We start from the raw sequence: 14,652 nt of genomic DNA, 5'->3' as shown, positions 1-14,652 counted from the left end.
CTCAATCATTTTCAAGTCAAGGATCCCCAAATGAATATGTATTTGTCTGTGGACTGGAAATATGTTGTGCCATGGGACCCACCATGTACCAGATTTGTGTTATATTCCAAAATGTTACTTTTTTCCCAAGATTCTTTTGTAAATAGCAGATCCACAAGCTCACAATGCGTCGCGGAGCATGTAGATCTGCTATTTACAAATAGTGCTCAAGTGGCCTATTTCTTTTGGACTTTAGACTGGTGGGATTTCTGAAAAATGTGATTGTTAGAGGCATTTTGGGGCAAAAGTGGGGTACTAGGCTACTAGGCCATTTTAAATCATTCAATTCATTTATTTTCTACTTATGTGTGTTTTTGGTATCCTTAGGACATCTAAAACACAGATTTAGATGATCCCATGTAAAAATCCTGGAGAAAATATCCATTTGGTCCATGATGACCAATAGTCAATGGAGTGACATTCCATAAATAGACTATCATGGGGGATTTCTGCCTTCAGTGCCTTGTATAACTCATCCCCAGAATGAGTTAGACTAGAGCCACAGAACTGGCACTTGGGTCTGGTGATCTTGGGACAGGTTAACCTAGACAGTGAGTGGTTCCTGGGGTGGGTTACAGGAGGCGGAAGTCCCCTAAAAATATGATGCTACATGGACTTAAATGGGCATTTTTCTTTAAAACACTTCTGGGGTAATTTTCAGGTTTACTCTGACTTTGGTGTGGTTCCTGAGCCAAGATATTTGAGGCGGAATTCCCCTAAAATATGATGCTCCATAGACTTAAATCATGTATTCTTGGTGACCAAGTACTCTGGGTCAGGAGGGTGCTAGAGCTCTCTGTAGTGTCCCCGAGAGGTGCCTAAAGTAGTTAGGGTGCCTCAAGGGGTCAGGGTTGGGTGTAGAGGCGAGGAAGAAGAAGTAGTGCATGCACATCCAATCTATTAGTCCAGGTGCAGGACAAACGACGAAAATCCTAAATTCTGCACACAGGTCTCAGCTCTACTTTTTAAATCTGTCATCTTCATCTGGAATTCCATTTCCTCCTAACCATGCCGTCTCAATGGACGGCAAGAGTGTCCACCAGAGCACTGGGGTTCTGGTGAGGGTTCTTTGGAACTACACCATCTTGAGGGGCAGTCAGACTTGATGAGGCTAACCTCTCCCATCAGGTCTCTATCTATGCTGCTGTCGCAACTTCCCTAATGATTTCATCATGCAGCTGGCTCACCACCTTACCACTTGAAGGGGATGAATCTGAGCCTTGTGAAATGCCTTGAGCAGGTGTATGTAGTTCTTTGGTGGAGGTACGTTTGGTGCTGCCCTCTGATGATGTTCCTTTACCTGGGCCACAAAGATTGTAACCCTTGAAGTGAGACGGGCACGTTGTCTTCCTCTTGGTTGGGTCTGCCTGACTTACTACACTTCTACGGGTGGAGGACATCTTGTTACTTCATACAGTAGGCCACAGGTCCGGCTAGAAAGATGGTGTCCGAACAGGCTGTAACCAGAGATGTTTACCCGTGATCTGGAATTATAGCTTCAGTAGACTATTGCAAACTCATCAAGTCTACTCTAATTCCAGTCTAATTCCAAGAACAGGAATTTGGACAGTGTTGAAGTTCATAGCTCTGCAATGTTTATACATGGAGGGAGAAGGACCATCTACTATAGCACTCTTGACTGAGAATGCACTTGACTGTACTGTATAGAGTCCAGCCATGTTTGCTTCTGTCATTACGATGAGGTCATGAGGAGTCATCCATGTCCAAATGGGTCCTGGATCGACCAGAGACCATGACGTCTGGACTCACTCTGACAACAAGCCGGCTGGCTGTCAGAGTGCCTCTGAGCCATGCATTTGGGGCCAACCAAAGTAATATCACCCAAACTACTATGGCACCTCACAGGGATGCCAATCACTGAGCTACAGTATTAGCACCTTCCTGCCCTTGGTCACTCATAATACATTAAAGGGATGTCTCACTTTAAAACACTTCTTGGGTCATTTTCATGATATTTGATATTCATTTCAGACACGCCTCCCTCCTATATAAGGCCATTCAACTTCCAACTTCACGTTAACTGCGTTAGACTCATTTAAAACACACCCTGCTCCTGGTGACTGATATTGTCCTTCTAATGAATGAGGAGACCTTCTTCAGGCCTACAAGTGCTGTGTGTGTGTGTGTGTGTGTGTGTGTGTGTGTGTGTGTGTGTGTGTGTGTGTGTGTGTGTGTGTGTGTGTGTGTGTGTGTCATCATGCAGCATGAACACTTGCAACTGATTACAATCAAATGCATATCTAAGTATTGAATCCAATCCAGCACACAAAAGTTTGAGTAGACGTGAAAATTACCCCAGAAGTGTTTTAAAGTGAAACACCTTCCGTCTCCCATAACTTGGCCCAAGAACCACTCACCATCTTGGTTCTCACATCCCCAAGTTCAAGGGGACCAGATCCAGGTATCAGTACCAGTTCTGTGGCTGTAACTCATTCTGGGGGTGAGTTATACAAGGCAGAAATTCCCATGACACAATTTATGGAATGTCACTCCATTGACTTCCATGTATTTTAGGTCACCAGGGGGCCAAATGGATACTTTACCCAGGACTTGTACATGAGATCATATACATTTGTATTTTAGATGTGCTAGGGAAGCTAAATATACAGATAAGTAGTAAAGAAAAAAAATAAGGGGGGTGTGTGGACCCCTTTGAGTACTAAACAGTTTTCTGTAATGGTGGCCACTAATTTGCATATTTAGGAGTAGGCTTACCACTAATTATATTACAAATGCCTTAATCACATTGTCTGATCCTCAGAACATAGATATATGCACTTTATTTGTCAGTTTTGCTTGCTTTGTTATAGAGTTATTGAAGAAATAGTTCACATTTGGCAGCTATTTTGTTATGCAAATTAGAAGGTTAAAAAGTAAAGAAATTGCTTGGGTACCATGTTTTTCAGATTCAGTACACCACTTATACCCCAAAATGCCTCTCTAACCTTCTTATAGAAGGCCTTTTATGTGAAATCCCACCGGTCTACTTGTTTTCATAGACCTGGTTGCTTATTTCTCTCGCGCAATCTGGCGACACTGCCGAACAGCCGGATATGAGGTGGCCTCTTCAAGGAGCAAGCCAAAGATAAACACGTAGACAGTCAGTGCGTTACAGGGGCGAGGATCACATAAATGTCACCAAACAGCTCAGGTGCACGGTCCAAATGGAATAGTTAGTGACACATATCCACAGCCAGGTCGCCGGGGAAACATCCAACACATCTGTTGAGGGACATTAAGTCTTTAACGCAGACAATAAAGCGACATCGTGTCGGTGAGTCCACACACCAAACAGCTGTACCATTACTAGCTATAGCTAGCGTCGGCAGCTAAGCAGTGTTGCCATGTCTGCTTATTATAAGTGACTTTGGGCTTGTTTTCTGTAAAGTTGCTTGTAAATCTTGGTGGTTGCGTTTTTTTGGGGGCTTGTTTATAAAGTGTACTTGCTTATTTAGGCTTGCTTCCACATGTATTTTAGTAATTACTTAAACCAGTGGTTCTCAAATATTTATGAATGTGTTGTGCCAGGGAACATTTGTGTTGTTAGAATGTTTAACAAATATATTTAAATAAAATATTACACATATTATTGCAAGAGTTTTTGAAAACAGCCGATCTACAAGCTCGTGAGGCGTTGTGCGTTTGTAGATTGGCTATTTTCAAATATCCGATGCATATTATAGGTTTAAAATTCTCATGCTTGTTTCTAAAGTGTAGTTGCTTATTTGGGCTTCCTGGGTAAACCAGTGTTTCTCAAGTCAAGGACCCCCAAATTAATATGTATTTGTCTGCGGACCCCATCTCAAAACATTTTATGCCAGGGACCCCCATACAAGATTTGTGTTAAAATGTTTCAAAAATATTCCTGTTATTTAAAAATGTCTTCCAATATTTTTTGCAAATAGCAATAGATCGGCTATCAAATAGACTATGTTTAAAGGGCGAAGGGCGAGCTTCTTTTGGGCTTGTTAGACATAGACCTGGTTGCTTATTTCTCTCGCAGAATCTGGCAACATTGCAGCTAAGCTAAAGCTAACTAACCCCATTAGATTGTGTGTGCTAACAGTAACATTACATGAGCTGATGTTACCGTTAAGAACATTAATACCCAAACACATACAACGCTCATTTAACAGTTATAACGACAATAATCCAATCTGTTCCGTAGCAAACTATCACAAGGTTGGCATTAAGTGTTTACTTAGCTCCCCGGAAGCCTTCATTTTATAATGTATAAGTTAGCAATGACGTTAGCTTATTGCAGCTCGCCTACTACAGTTCTAAAGTTAACGTTCAACATATAGCATTATGTTATCAAGCTAAATAAATAATACCCCCCTCTAAAAGACATGTGAGCTCTGTTCTTCATGGGGCGCATGGTTTCCATATGGCAAAATATATGGGCTACCATCAAACGAACGAGCAGTGGTGGAAAAAATACTAGCATGTTTTACTTAAGTAAAAAATATAAATACTGCAATGTTGAAATACTCTGTTACAAGTAAAAGTCCGGAATTCAAAATTTACTTGAGTAAAAGTAAAATTTACTTGAGTAAAAGGGCTAGTACTTAAAGTACTAGCCCTGAAACATGACTGTCATATCATGACACAAAAGTAGAAAGTACTCATTATGCAGAAGGTCCCATTTCAAAATGTATAAATTGAATAAAAATCTTTTGAAAATGTCAGATCTAACATAATCTGTAGTTGGCCATTTTCAAATGGCCGACTTGTATATAGAGTTGAAGTGGTTAATGTACGTTTTGTAATAATAATCTAAATCTACAAACTAAGTAAACAGTAATAAAGTTTTCAAATAATTGTAGTGGAGTAAAAGTACAATATTTGCCTCTGAGATGTAGTGGAGTATAAGTAAAAGTACTGAAAATTGGAAATACTCCAGTAAAGTAAAAAATACCTCAAACTTGGACTTAAGTGCAACTTAAAATGTATTTAGTTACTTTACACCACTGCTGTCAACCCAGGGTAGACATCTGAATACTATGTAATAAAAACAACAAATAATGCCATGCCATTTATGTTAAACCTGATTTAATTACGGTTTCGTTGTTGGTGTTTTGAAATAACAGCACAATTCTGTAGCCTAACCTTGGAAACAAGCCTCCCCACGACAGCATCAAGACTTTCTCAAATGTGTTTAATGAAATGTAACTACCGTGAGAGCAGGAGCTTGTTGCATAAAGATGGGTAGGTAGGATACTTTAATGTCCCTAGAAGAGGCTATTTGGTTTTTGCACCATTGTAAAACACAGAGACTCCAAACCTACACCCTAACTTCGTAAAATCACATTCAAATAAATCAAGTGGTTTTCAAAGTCACACAGTGGTCACTTGATCAGTTGTCAAGTGGGTGAATGCTTGGTTTAATATTTGATCCAATTCTGGATGAGCAATTACCACGGTAGTTTACCGGCAATCTGACTGAATCTATTCAGTAGCTGCTTGACAGTTAACTCCTAATGCCCTGCATGCTTAGGCAAGTGAAGACGGCAGTTATGAATGGCAGCAGGAGAGTGGCCATGCTAAATTGAGTTTTCCAGTGAGCCAACAGAGTCACAGTCTGACTTTATTCGGCCATCATTGGTGAAACTTGTGTGTAGCCCTTCATATAAAAATAGCTGCTGTGAAAAGGTCCATTGGGCTGATTCAGTTCTCACTTAAGCTATTGCTTTACTGTTATACACACTCTCTCCCCAAGTACCTGTAAGAGTCCATGATGGTGCGAGCAGCCTTGGTGACTGCCACCAGTCTGGCACTGACTGGAGCGGTAGTTGCCCATGCCTACTTCCTCAAACACCAGTTCTACCCAACTGTGGTCTACCTCACCAAGAGCAGTCCCAGCATGGCGGTAAGTCTGTTGTGTTCTTGTATGTGTATCGGTTAGAGGGATATCACTTTGAAATTGACCCAGTTATGCTTTATTTATAAATTCCACGCTACATCTGTATTCCTCTTGACTTCTTATCTGGTGTGAAAGATGACATTATTGGGAGATGACTTGAATGTGTTAACACAGGTGACTTTTTCTTTGGAACAGTGAATGAGAGGAGACATGTTTTCATCCCTGGTTCATCTGTTCTGTCTCATGTTGTCAGGTGTTGTACATTCAGGCCTTTGTACTGGTTTTCCTGTTGGGAAAGTTCATGAGGAAAGTCTTCTTTGGACAGCTGAGGGCTGCAGAAATGGAGGTAGTCCACTGCTTTATTTGATGGATGTTTTTAAGCCTAAACTCCTCCATATCGAACAGCAATACTTTTATTTTCAGGTGTTGACATAATTCAAACAAATTTTAGTTAATAGCCTACCAATTCCTAGTAGGCTGTTGTAACAATTCCACTCACACATCTTTTTTGTTGTGTGTTTGTCCTTGAACCTTTAGCACTTGATTGAGCGCTCCTGGTATGCGGTGACCGAAACCTGCCTGGCCTTCACTGTATTCAGGGATGACTTTTCCCCGCGTTTTGTCGCTCTCTTCACCTTGCTGCTCTTCCTCAAGTGCTTCCACTGGCTGGCCGAGGACAGGGTGGACTTTGTGAGTGGTGATACACTTAAGCCCTACTGCTGGATTTAGTTATAGGATATAATAAATATTATTGATCCCGCTGGGGAAATTCAGGCACCAAAAGGCAGCACAGCAGTTAATTTACAGATGCAGAGTACTGTGAGGTAAGCACCATCAATGATGAACAGAAAGTACAGTATATGACAGTATACAATACATCCTATATGGTATTCACACATAGTACAAGTCACAGTTTTGACACTTAATTCATATACTGTACTACATGTAAAGATGAAGGAAAAAAGAAACTTGAAAACACATAGATGTAACTGGTGTTTTGGACTATTGCATCGTTGATTAGGCCAGGATTTGTTCTATTGTATAGTGAAAAGTCACTCTTCAAATATTGCTTTTGTGATCATGTCATTAGTCAAAGGATCCGCTTTTAGTCTAGCTACAGCAAAGGTGACCACACTCATAATAAAAGGAAAATCCTTTTATAAAAGAGGAAGCCATGGTACTTGCAAGCAATCGTGCATGGTTCTGCATGCTTGCTAGGACTGTCGTCGACTAAAGAAATCTTTAGTTGACTAATGGTCAAGGATTTACTCAACTCATCAATTACTTTATTTCATCGACAGATCTATAATTAAGAGTTTGCCAAGTAAAATGATGTAAAATCGCTTCTTTAAATCTTGTACTTATTAGAAATGTGCTTATTTTTCAGGAAATGTACTTAGTATAGAGGAAAAAAAACAATCAACTAACAATGTCTTGATCAAGTAACACCAAACCAAAAGATGATTCAACAGTGAGGGGGCATGCCTAGTGCTTGCATCTAGTGTCTTTGCGGATTGTTGTTTTACCATGAGAATTAAGATGTATGTAATGTAATATGCTTCATTCTGTTCCACACTCTATCGCAGATGGAGAGGAGTCCAAACATATCCTGGGTATTTCACTTCAGAGTACTATGTAAGTTTTCTTTCTTTTCTGATGCTTTTGAAACATCTGTTTGCTAAATTAAGCTTCATGCAAATTCCTGCAATTCTTGAGTGTACCTGGTATCAGTTACACAGCTGTCAAATAGGGACACTGACATAGTGCCTTTTGATTTCTTCCCAATAGTGTCGAGTTAGTTTCACCTACTTCTAAGATAGTCTACCTACTTCCGGTAGACTCCTGTTCCGGCAGACTTCAAAGTAAATCCCATGTTGTAATCCAATTACAAGTTTGTCTGTCTTGACACTGGTTGGAAACAAAAGAACGGACATGGATTAAATGCAAGATTTTGGCCCAACAAAAGTTTTACAATATGAAAACCATATGGTTGTGACCTACACAATGCATCTTTAACATGGTCAAAAGCTTCACTGAAATGCTTGCAAATGTACCGTTTTGTCCCAAATCTGATTTGACCAATTAAATTCTGAGTTGGAATGAGAGGATGGAATGCATGGTAAAAAAAACATACTTACCGTGTCTGACACTGACTTCTGGAAATGAGGGATGCAGGCATGATTATTGACAACGTCACAGTTGTCAGAAACTGTGAAAAAGAATATCGGCCAACCTTATCTGGGAGTCTGGGACAGGTGCTCATTCCCAGTTCTGTGCTTAACACTCCAGTGTCTGTCAGTTTAAAATGGCTTTGTATTTGGACATTTATTTATTTGAATCTTGGTGCTATGTTAATTAAAATGATTTATTTAAATGTATATACTGTAGTGGGTACAAAAAAGACCTTCAATGGTGACAATTTTCCACCTGTGGGTGTGGGCTGCTTTTGCTGACTATTGGTTGGTGAAAACACAGGTGTGGTTCCTCTGTCCTTCAGCTCTCATGTCACTGCTGGGAATCTTGGACTTCCTGTTTGTCAACCATGCCGTTCACAGTATCATAACTCGAGGAGCATCGGTCCAGCTGGTGTTTGGATTTGAGGTTTGTAACTTGCTTACAGAATTTTAGCGTGACTGGCAGATACTAGTTTGTTTTACCATAATCACACACTCTGCACTGTTAATCAAGCTGTTTTAGATGCTGCTAACCTGCACAACAGTCAGCAGTTAATGTGTTTTCAGTAGAAAATGCAATCTTAACCCCCAGTCAAAACAGTTCTGGTCTCGCTCATTCAAATAGTAGAGATCTCTGCCTGCCGATACGTCTGGTGATATCTTAATTCAATGTAGTGGTAAGAACAGCAGAGAAAACGGGCGCAGACAAACCTACGCCTTCTACTTTGAAAACAAATATCACCCTCCCAATATGAAGTCCCGCCCTGAAGTCTTTGCATTGGTTCTGCAATGCAGTTATTTATTTTTTATTTGAATTTAGATGTCACCAGATGTATTAGTAGGCAGAGATCTCCGATCATCTAGCTACACAAAACTAAAATGGTTCCCATTCAGGGCATCTTTTTGGTCCTGGGTTTTATCCCAATTGTCCCGATGTCGAGGCAGTTTACACGTAGGTTGTCTGTTTAACCCCCTCAGTGGATGTTACACATACAAAAACATATTTTTTCTTAGTTGGCCAACTCCAAATGTTAATCCCATCCATTGTTTTGCTACATAACTTGTCTGCTTGTTATTAGTACTGCGGTCCTATAGCCCTTTATAAATCCAAAATCAAAGAAAACCAGCGTAAAACAAGACAATATACCCTACGTTTTCTGTGTCAATGATGTTATCTTATGTGTCTTGTCAGTATGCCATTCTGCTGACCATGGTGCTGACTACCCTCATCAAATACCTGCTCCACACCGTTGACCTGCAGAGCGACAACCCCTGGGACAACAAGGCTGTCTACATGCTCTACACTGAGCTCTTCACTGGTATGATTGCTTGGAATGTGATTAGCGATGGGCATTTTTCTCATTCACTGCTAGGAATTAATTCATTCATTCATCCGTCTACCGTCCCCTTGCCAGCAAAAACAGAGATTTTACTGTACCTTTGATTCTGCTTGACCTCCGTCCTCACGGAGATCGTCTCATTACACGCACAAGCGTCCGGTAGTATAGGGAAAAGAATAATTGGCAGGTCGCGATCCTCCATTCCAGAGCTATGGCCGTTTGAATGTGGCCTATTTTTTGAAAAATCGCAGAAAAACAACAAAGCCAAGAAAAATGTACTTTTGTGAATCCTTGAACATGAAAGGAGGCTAGGCTGAGCCTTTGGCCAAAAACCACGTCAAAGACGTCCTTGGCAGTGATGAGTTAAGCTACCCATGAGCACTGTCTTTCAGTTGTAATGCGTTGTTTACTCAATGACCCCCAGGCTTCATCAAAGTGCTCCTGTATATGACCTTCATGACCATCATGATAAAGGTCCACACCTTCCCCCTGTTTGCCATTCGCCCCATGTATCTGGCTATGAGGTAAGCAGCTTAATTTTCTTTTGGTGTGTGTGAACAGAACACATATAAGACAATTTGTAATCTTGGGTTTAATTTCAGAGAGTTTGAACAATCCAAATCAGAAAAATGTTATGTCTTGAAGTGATTAGTTACTTTGCAGTCATGGTGACGGTATGTTTTTTTGTTTCATCTCTCCTCCCACCTCTCAGACAGTTTAAGAAAGCTGTAACAGATGCCATAATGTCTCGAAGGGCCATCCGCAACATGAATACACTGTGAGTGATGTTGGGCATTTGCTTTGTTGTGGTGAATACATTTTCGTGTGTGTGTATATATGTGTGTGTGTGTGTGTGTGTGTGTGTATATATATACAGTATATATATATATATATATATATATATATATATATATATATATATATATATATATATATATATATATATATATATGTATTTTGTTAGATTGAAGTTGACCTTTGAGATAAGAATGCTCATTTGATACTATTGAATCAAGTTACATACACAATAATTCCCTATTAATATTTGCGTTGATCATATTCAGTGTATTACTGATTTTGACTACGTATGTAGCAACGCCATATACTATTTAAAATAACTTGAATAAGCTCTTATCTTGATGATGAGAAATGACTTGAAGCATGTATAAATGTTAGGGCCCATAATGTGGTGGTGGTGGTGGGAAAGTTCAGTTTCCAAATATTCTCTTGCCACGTAACTGCTAATTTTAGATTAGAATGTACTTGTGACAATCGCTGTTATCTGGAATTTTATGTGCATGAAAACACGTCTATTTTGCCATTTTTGTCTCATCTGTTTAAGAAAGTAGGTAGCTGATATATTGCACTTTTACCTTAGCGCTAGGTATACTCTTGGTTGCTTGTTTTTGCAGGAAATGTACTTAAAACTTCTGGTGATTAGTAGTTTTCGTTCCCTACCTATGTTGAATACACTTATTGTAAGTCGCTTTGGATAAAAGCGTCTGCTAAATGACTGTAATGTAATGTAATGTAATGTATTAAGTTGTGATTTTAATTGTTCCTTTATCTTTCTGCTTGCTGACTCTGTCTAGGTATCCTGATGCCACTCCTGAGGATCTGCAGGCCTCTGACAATGTCTGCATCATCTGTCGTGAGGAGATGGTCACTGGAGCCAAGAAACTGCCCTGTAATCACATTTTCCACTCCAGGTAAGCCCCGAGTTGCAGCATTCTAAACAGAAGTGCCACTGTTTTTTAGAATCTAACAAACCCAAGTTTTGGACTTCAGTAAACAAAGTATTATTAAAACGTATATCTATTTGGTTGGGGGATGCTCTCAGAAATTTTCACTGTTAAAAATACACTATTCTATCTGAAAAACTGAAGCCTTTTGGAAGCTTTGTGCTTTACTTTGATGCCAGTCTAGCAGAGTCTTGGATTTCCTTTTCTCCCGTAGCTGTTTGCGATCCTGGTTCCAAAGGCAGCAGACATGTCCCACCTGCCGGATGGATGTCCTCCGAGCTTCCAATGCCAACCAGACTCAAGCCACACCCGCGGCAGCGCCTCCACCCCCAGCGGCCCCGGCCAATGCCCCTGCCGCACCCCCTGCTAATGGTGAGAAAGGGATGGACAAACTGTTAGGCATAGTAAAACAGTCGGTAGAAATTAAGACCTCATTAGGTTTTGGTAATCCATCTGCAGCTACACTGATATTAATCTTTTCCCCCAAGCTTAGAAAGTTAACAGTCCCGGATACTGATTTTTTTTTTGTTCTATGTCTTCTCCAGCAGCTCCAGGCATGTTGCCCGGCTTTCCTCCTGCCATGTTCCCTTTCTGGGGTCCCTTCCCTGGAGTTCCCCCTCCTGGTGTAGCTGCTGCAGCACCTGGTGCTGCTGATGCTGCTACAGAGGCCACACAGGGAGCCGGTAAGGACCTCTTGTTGCTCCATGATGGCTGCACTTGGGTTAGGGTTACTTCATGCATGATTCCTTTTCTATGTTCATGCATGACTCCCTTTCTATGTTCATTTCTGTTTTTATCTACAATGTCGTAGATTTTCCTCATGGAAAGTATCAGGTTCTAATCTTGGCACTGCATGTGTTGTTTGTGTCCCCTCAGGTGCCAGCCGTCCCACCCCGTCTGCCTCTGACACAGCTACTGCTGCAGCCCCAGGGGCAACCATCCCTGGCTTTCCTTTCTCCTTCCCACCTCCTCCCTTCCCAGCAGCACCATGGCTGCCTATGCCACCACCTCCTCCATTTGGTAAGCACTGCTAGTATTAGCTAATTAGTCTTAACACTTTTCCTCTTAGTAATGAAGGTAATACTTTGTAATGAAGGTAATGAGCTCATTTCCTCTGTTATTTTTTTCTCCTTCAGTGTCATCAATGCCTCCCCCACCGCCATCTCTGTCCAGGCTGTCGGAGGAGGAACTGAGGGAGCTGGAGGCGGAAGGCCGCCAGGGCTTGGAGGCCAGGCTCCAGTGTCTCCATAACATCCACACCCTGCTGGATGCCGCCATGCTCAACATCCACCACTACCTCAGCACCGTTGCCACTTTGACGTAAACCAAAATAACTACTTCAACTGAAATAAAGTGTAATATACTTTAGGGCAATTTTTGTCAAGTGAAGCATAAATCGGGCTTAACCATCTGCCCAATCAGAGCTGTTCTCAAGATGTTTTTTAATGGATCACATATTAATCATAAAAATATTTGACTTGCACATTTGTGAAGAAAAGAGAGGGAAAAAAAGGAGATCTTTTCTTCAAATTGAGACTTTGCTCCCTCAAATGTGACTCGAGACTGAAGGGATGCATTTCTGTCTGTATTGTTCTATGCATTTCTCTGACACCCAGTGATTTCCTCCACAGTCCTCCTCGGAGTGAAGCCAGTAATGGAGCGGCCCAACCTGAAACCTCACCTCCAGCTGACCTTAGCGCTGAGACCCCCAGCCAGGAGAATGACCCACAGAGCTGTATGTGACACACAACTAAAAGGGACCTCATGATTATACTAATGGGGGGGGGGGACTTAGATCAATAAAAATTATATATGATTTGTCAATTGCACAATAATTGTCACAGTACATTACAATGTTGAGCTTCTTGTGCAACCACACCATTAATGAATAGGATCAACAATACAAAAGAAAGTGTAAACGTAGCAAGAGAAAAACAAGAATAAAGGTCACAGTATTGCAGTAATGGTATGTTCATTTGCAGGAGTGGTAATCTGAAAATGATAGGGTAACACCTCCCCTTCTACATCTGTCGTTCTTTCTTCCACTTATTCTTTCACTTCCTCTCTGCCCTTTTTGTTGATAGCTGAGGAGTTGAGTGGAGCAACCGGTTTCTCAGAGCCAGCTGACTCCACCACTGATGCCACAGCAATGGAAAGGGAAGAACGGACAGAAGAAGGTGATGAGGCAGTTGAGCAGCAGGACGGAGAGCCCAATGCAGCTGAGCTTCGACGCCGGCGCCTTCGCAAACTTGAAACATCACCAGATTCACCACCACCTGACAATTGATGCAAACATACTTTCATACAGACATATCGCTGTGGACCAACGAACGTGTGGAGATGACAAAACAGTCAGTAGATTATAATTTTTTTGGGTTCATCGTTGGCTATCCCTACCCCACTCAGCTCACCCACCTTCAACTGGCTACACGTTTCTGTCTATGGTGGACACTGCAGGAGGCCAGGACACGATGTTGATGGCGGTGGTATTTAAAGTTTTTGGACTGCTCTATGACAGCACACAGTTGTGAGATTCTTTTTGTTCTTCAAAAAGAATCAATCGGAACCAAGATCAGGACAAATGCAGCTGCTTAGCCATGTGCAGCCACAGCTCCAGGCCTGATATGTTTAGTCATTAAGAAATGGGCAGTATTTTTGATTTGTGCTCTTAGTAGATTTTACTGTCATTGAGGTCTCACCTGCGCTTTGTTCATGAACTTAAGCTGGCTATTTGATGCCCGCTTGTTTCCTTTTTTGTCACAAAGTTGGTCAAGCCTAACACTTGCCCACACCGTCTCGCGTTACAGTGGGTGCAGGGCAATGTCAGACCCACTGAGTTCAATGGAGAGGAAATTGATTAGCCGCTGTAGTGTCCAGCGTGATGATGGAATTTATAGGTGTCTTGCTTTTTATTCTCTCCTTCCATCATTCTTTTGTCTGCGGTTTCGGGGGTCTCTAGATCTTGCCACTGTAACATAAGTGATTTAATTGAACATGTACATACTGTAAAAAGAGTTTTAATAGGATCTGTACATAATGCAGAATAAACTGTTTGAATGAAATGGCAGTGACATGATTTGAGCTGTACATTCACTAATGTAGAGAATGGGTATTTTCTTATTTTTGTTATTGTGGACCATTAAAATTCATTGGTTAAAGGTAGGTTAAGTGATATTCTTTTGGTTAAAACTTTTTTTTGTTATAAGGTTATAGCACTAGATTCAGATAGTAATCATTGCCATAGTGTGTTAAGTAACAGGGGGTTCTCCAGCTCTTTAATGAACAGATTTTTTTTTTAGGTGCGTTGCAAACTTTCAACCAATCAGGGGAGGGTACCCATTTATCAGATTATATTTTATATTGTTCCAATTGTCTGCTCATTTCTTTCTGCCATCACTACCAATTTCACATGTCTATCCTGTATCCTGATTGGTTAAAATTGGTATCCCAACCTTCTTTTCTGTTATAGCTGG

General features: G+C 41.0%; 1 protein-coding gene across 2 annotated transcripts; it reads left to right on the top strand.

Moving 5' to 3' along the window:
- The first annotated feature begins 3,144 nt into the window (after positions 1-3,144).
- Positions 3,145-14,341, top strand: syvn1 (synovial apoptosis inhibitor 1, synoviolin). 2 transcript variants are annotated; one of them, XM_084042146.1, is made up of 16 exons: positions 3,145-3,334; positions 5,780-5,929; positions 6,177-6,269; positions 6,461-6,613; positions 7,510-7,558; positions 8,421-8,524; positions 9,290-9,416; positions 9,862-9,961; positions 10,150-10,215; positions 11,030-11,146; positions 11,394-11,551; positions 11,728-11,862; positions 12,056-12,199; positions 12,316-12,499; positions 12,811-12,914; positions 13,264-14,341. In XM_084042146.1, exons 2-16 carry the CDS (start codon positions 5,795-5,797, stop codon positions 13,464-13,466), a joined length of 1,872 nt encoding a protein of 623 aa, XP_083898272.1. In that variant the 5' UTR covers positions 3,145-3,334; positions 5,780-5,794; the 3' UTR covers positions 13,467-14,341. The 2 variants fall into 2 exon arrangements, with proteins under 2 accessions (XP_083898272.1, XP_083898271.1); XM_084042145.1 differs by having other exon boundaries at positions 11,725-11,862.
- The last annotated feature ends 311 nt before the right edge of the window (positions 14,342-14,652 follow it).

The sequence above is a fragment of the Gymnoscopelus microlampas genome, assembly GCF_963454915.1.
Source record: "Gymnoscopelus microlampas genome assembly, chromosome: 18".
Classification (NCBI taxonomy): Eukaryota; Metazoa; Chordata; class Actinopteri; order Myctophiformes; family Myctophidae; genus Gymnoscopelus; species Gymnoscopelus microlampas.
This window is presented reverse-complemented; position numbering and strand designations above follow the sequence as displayed.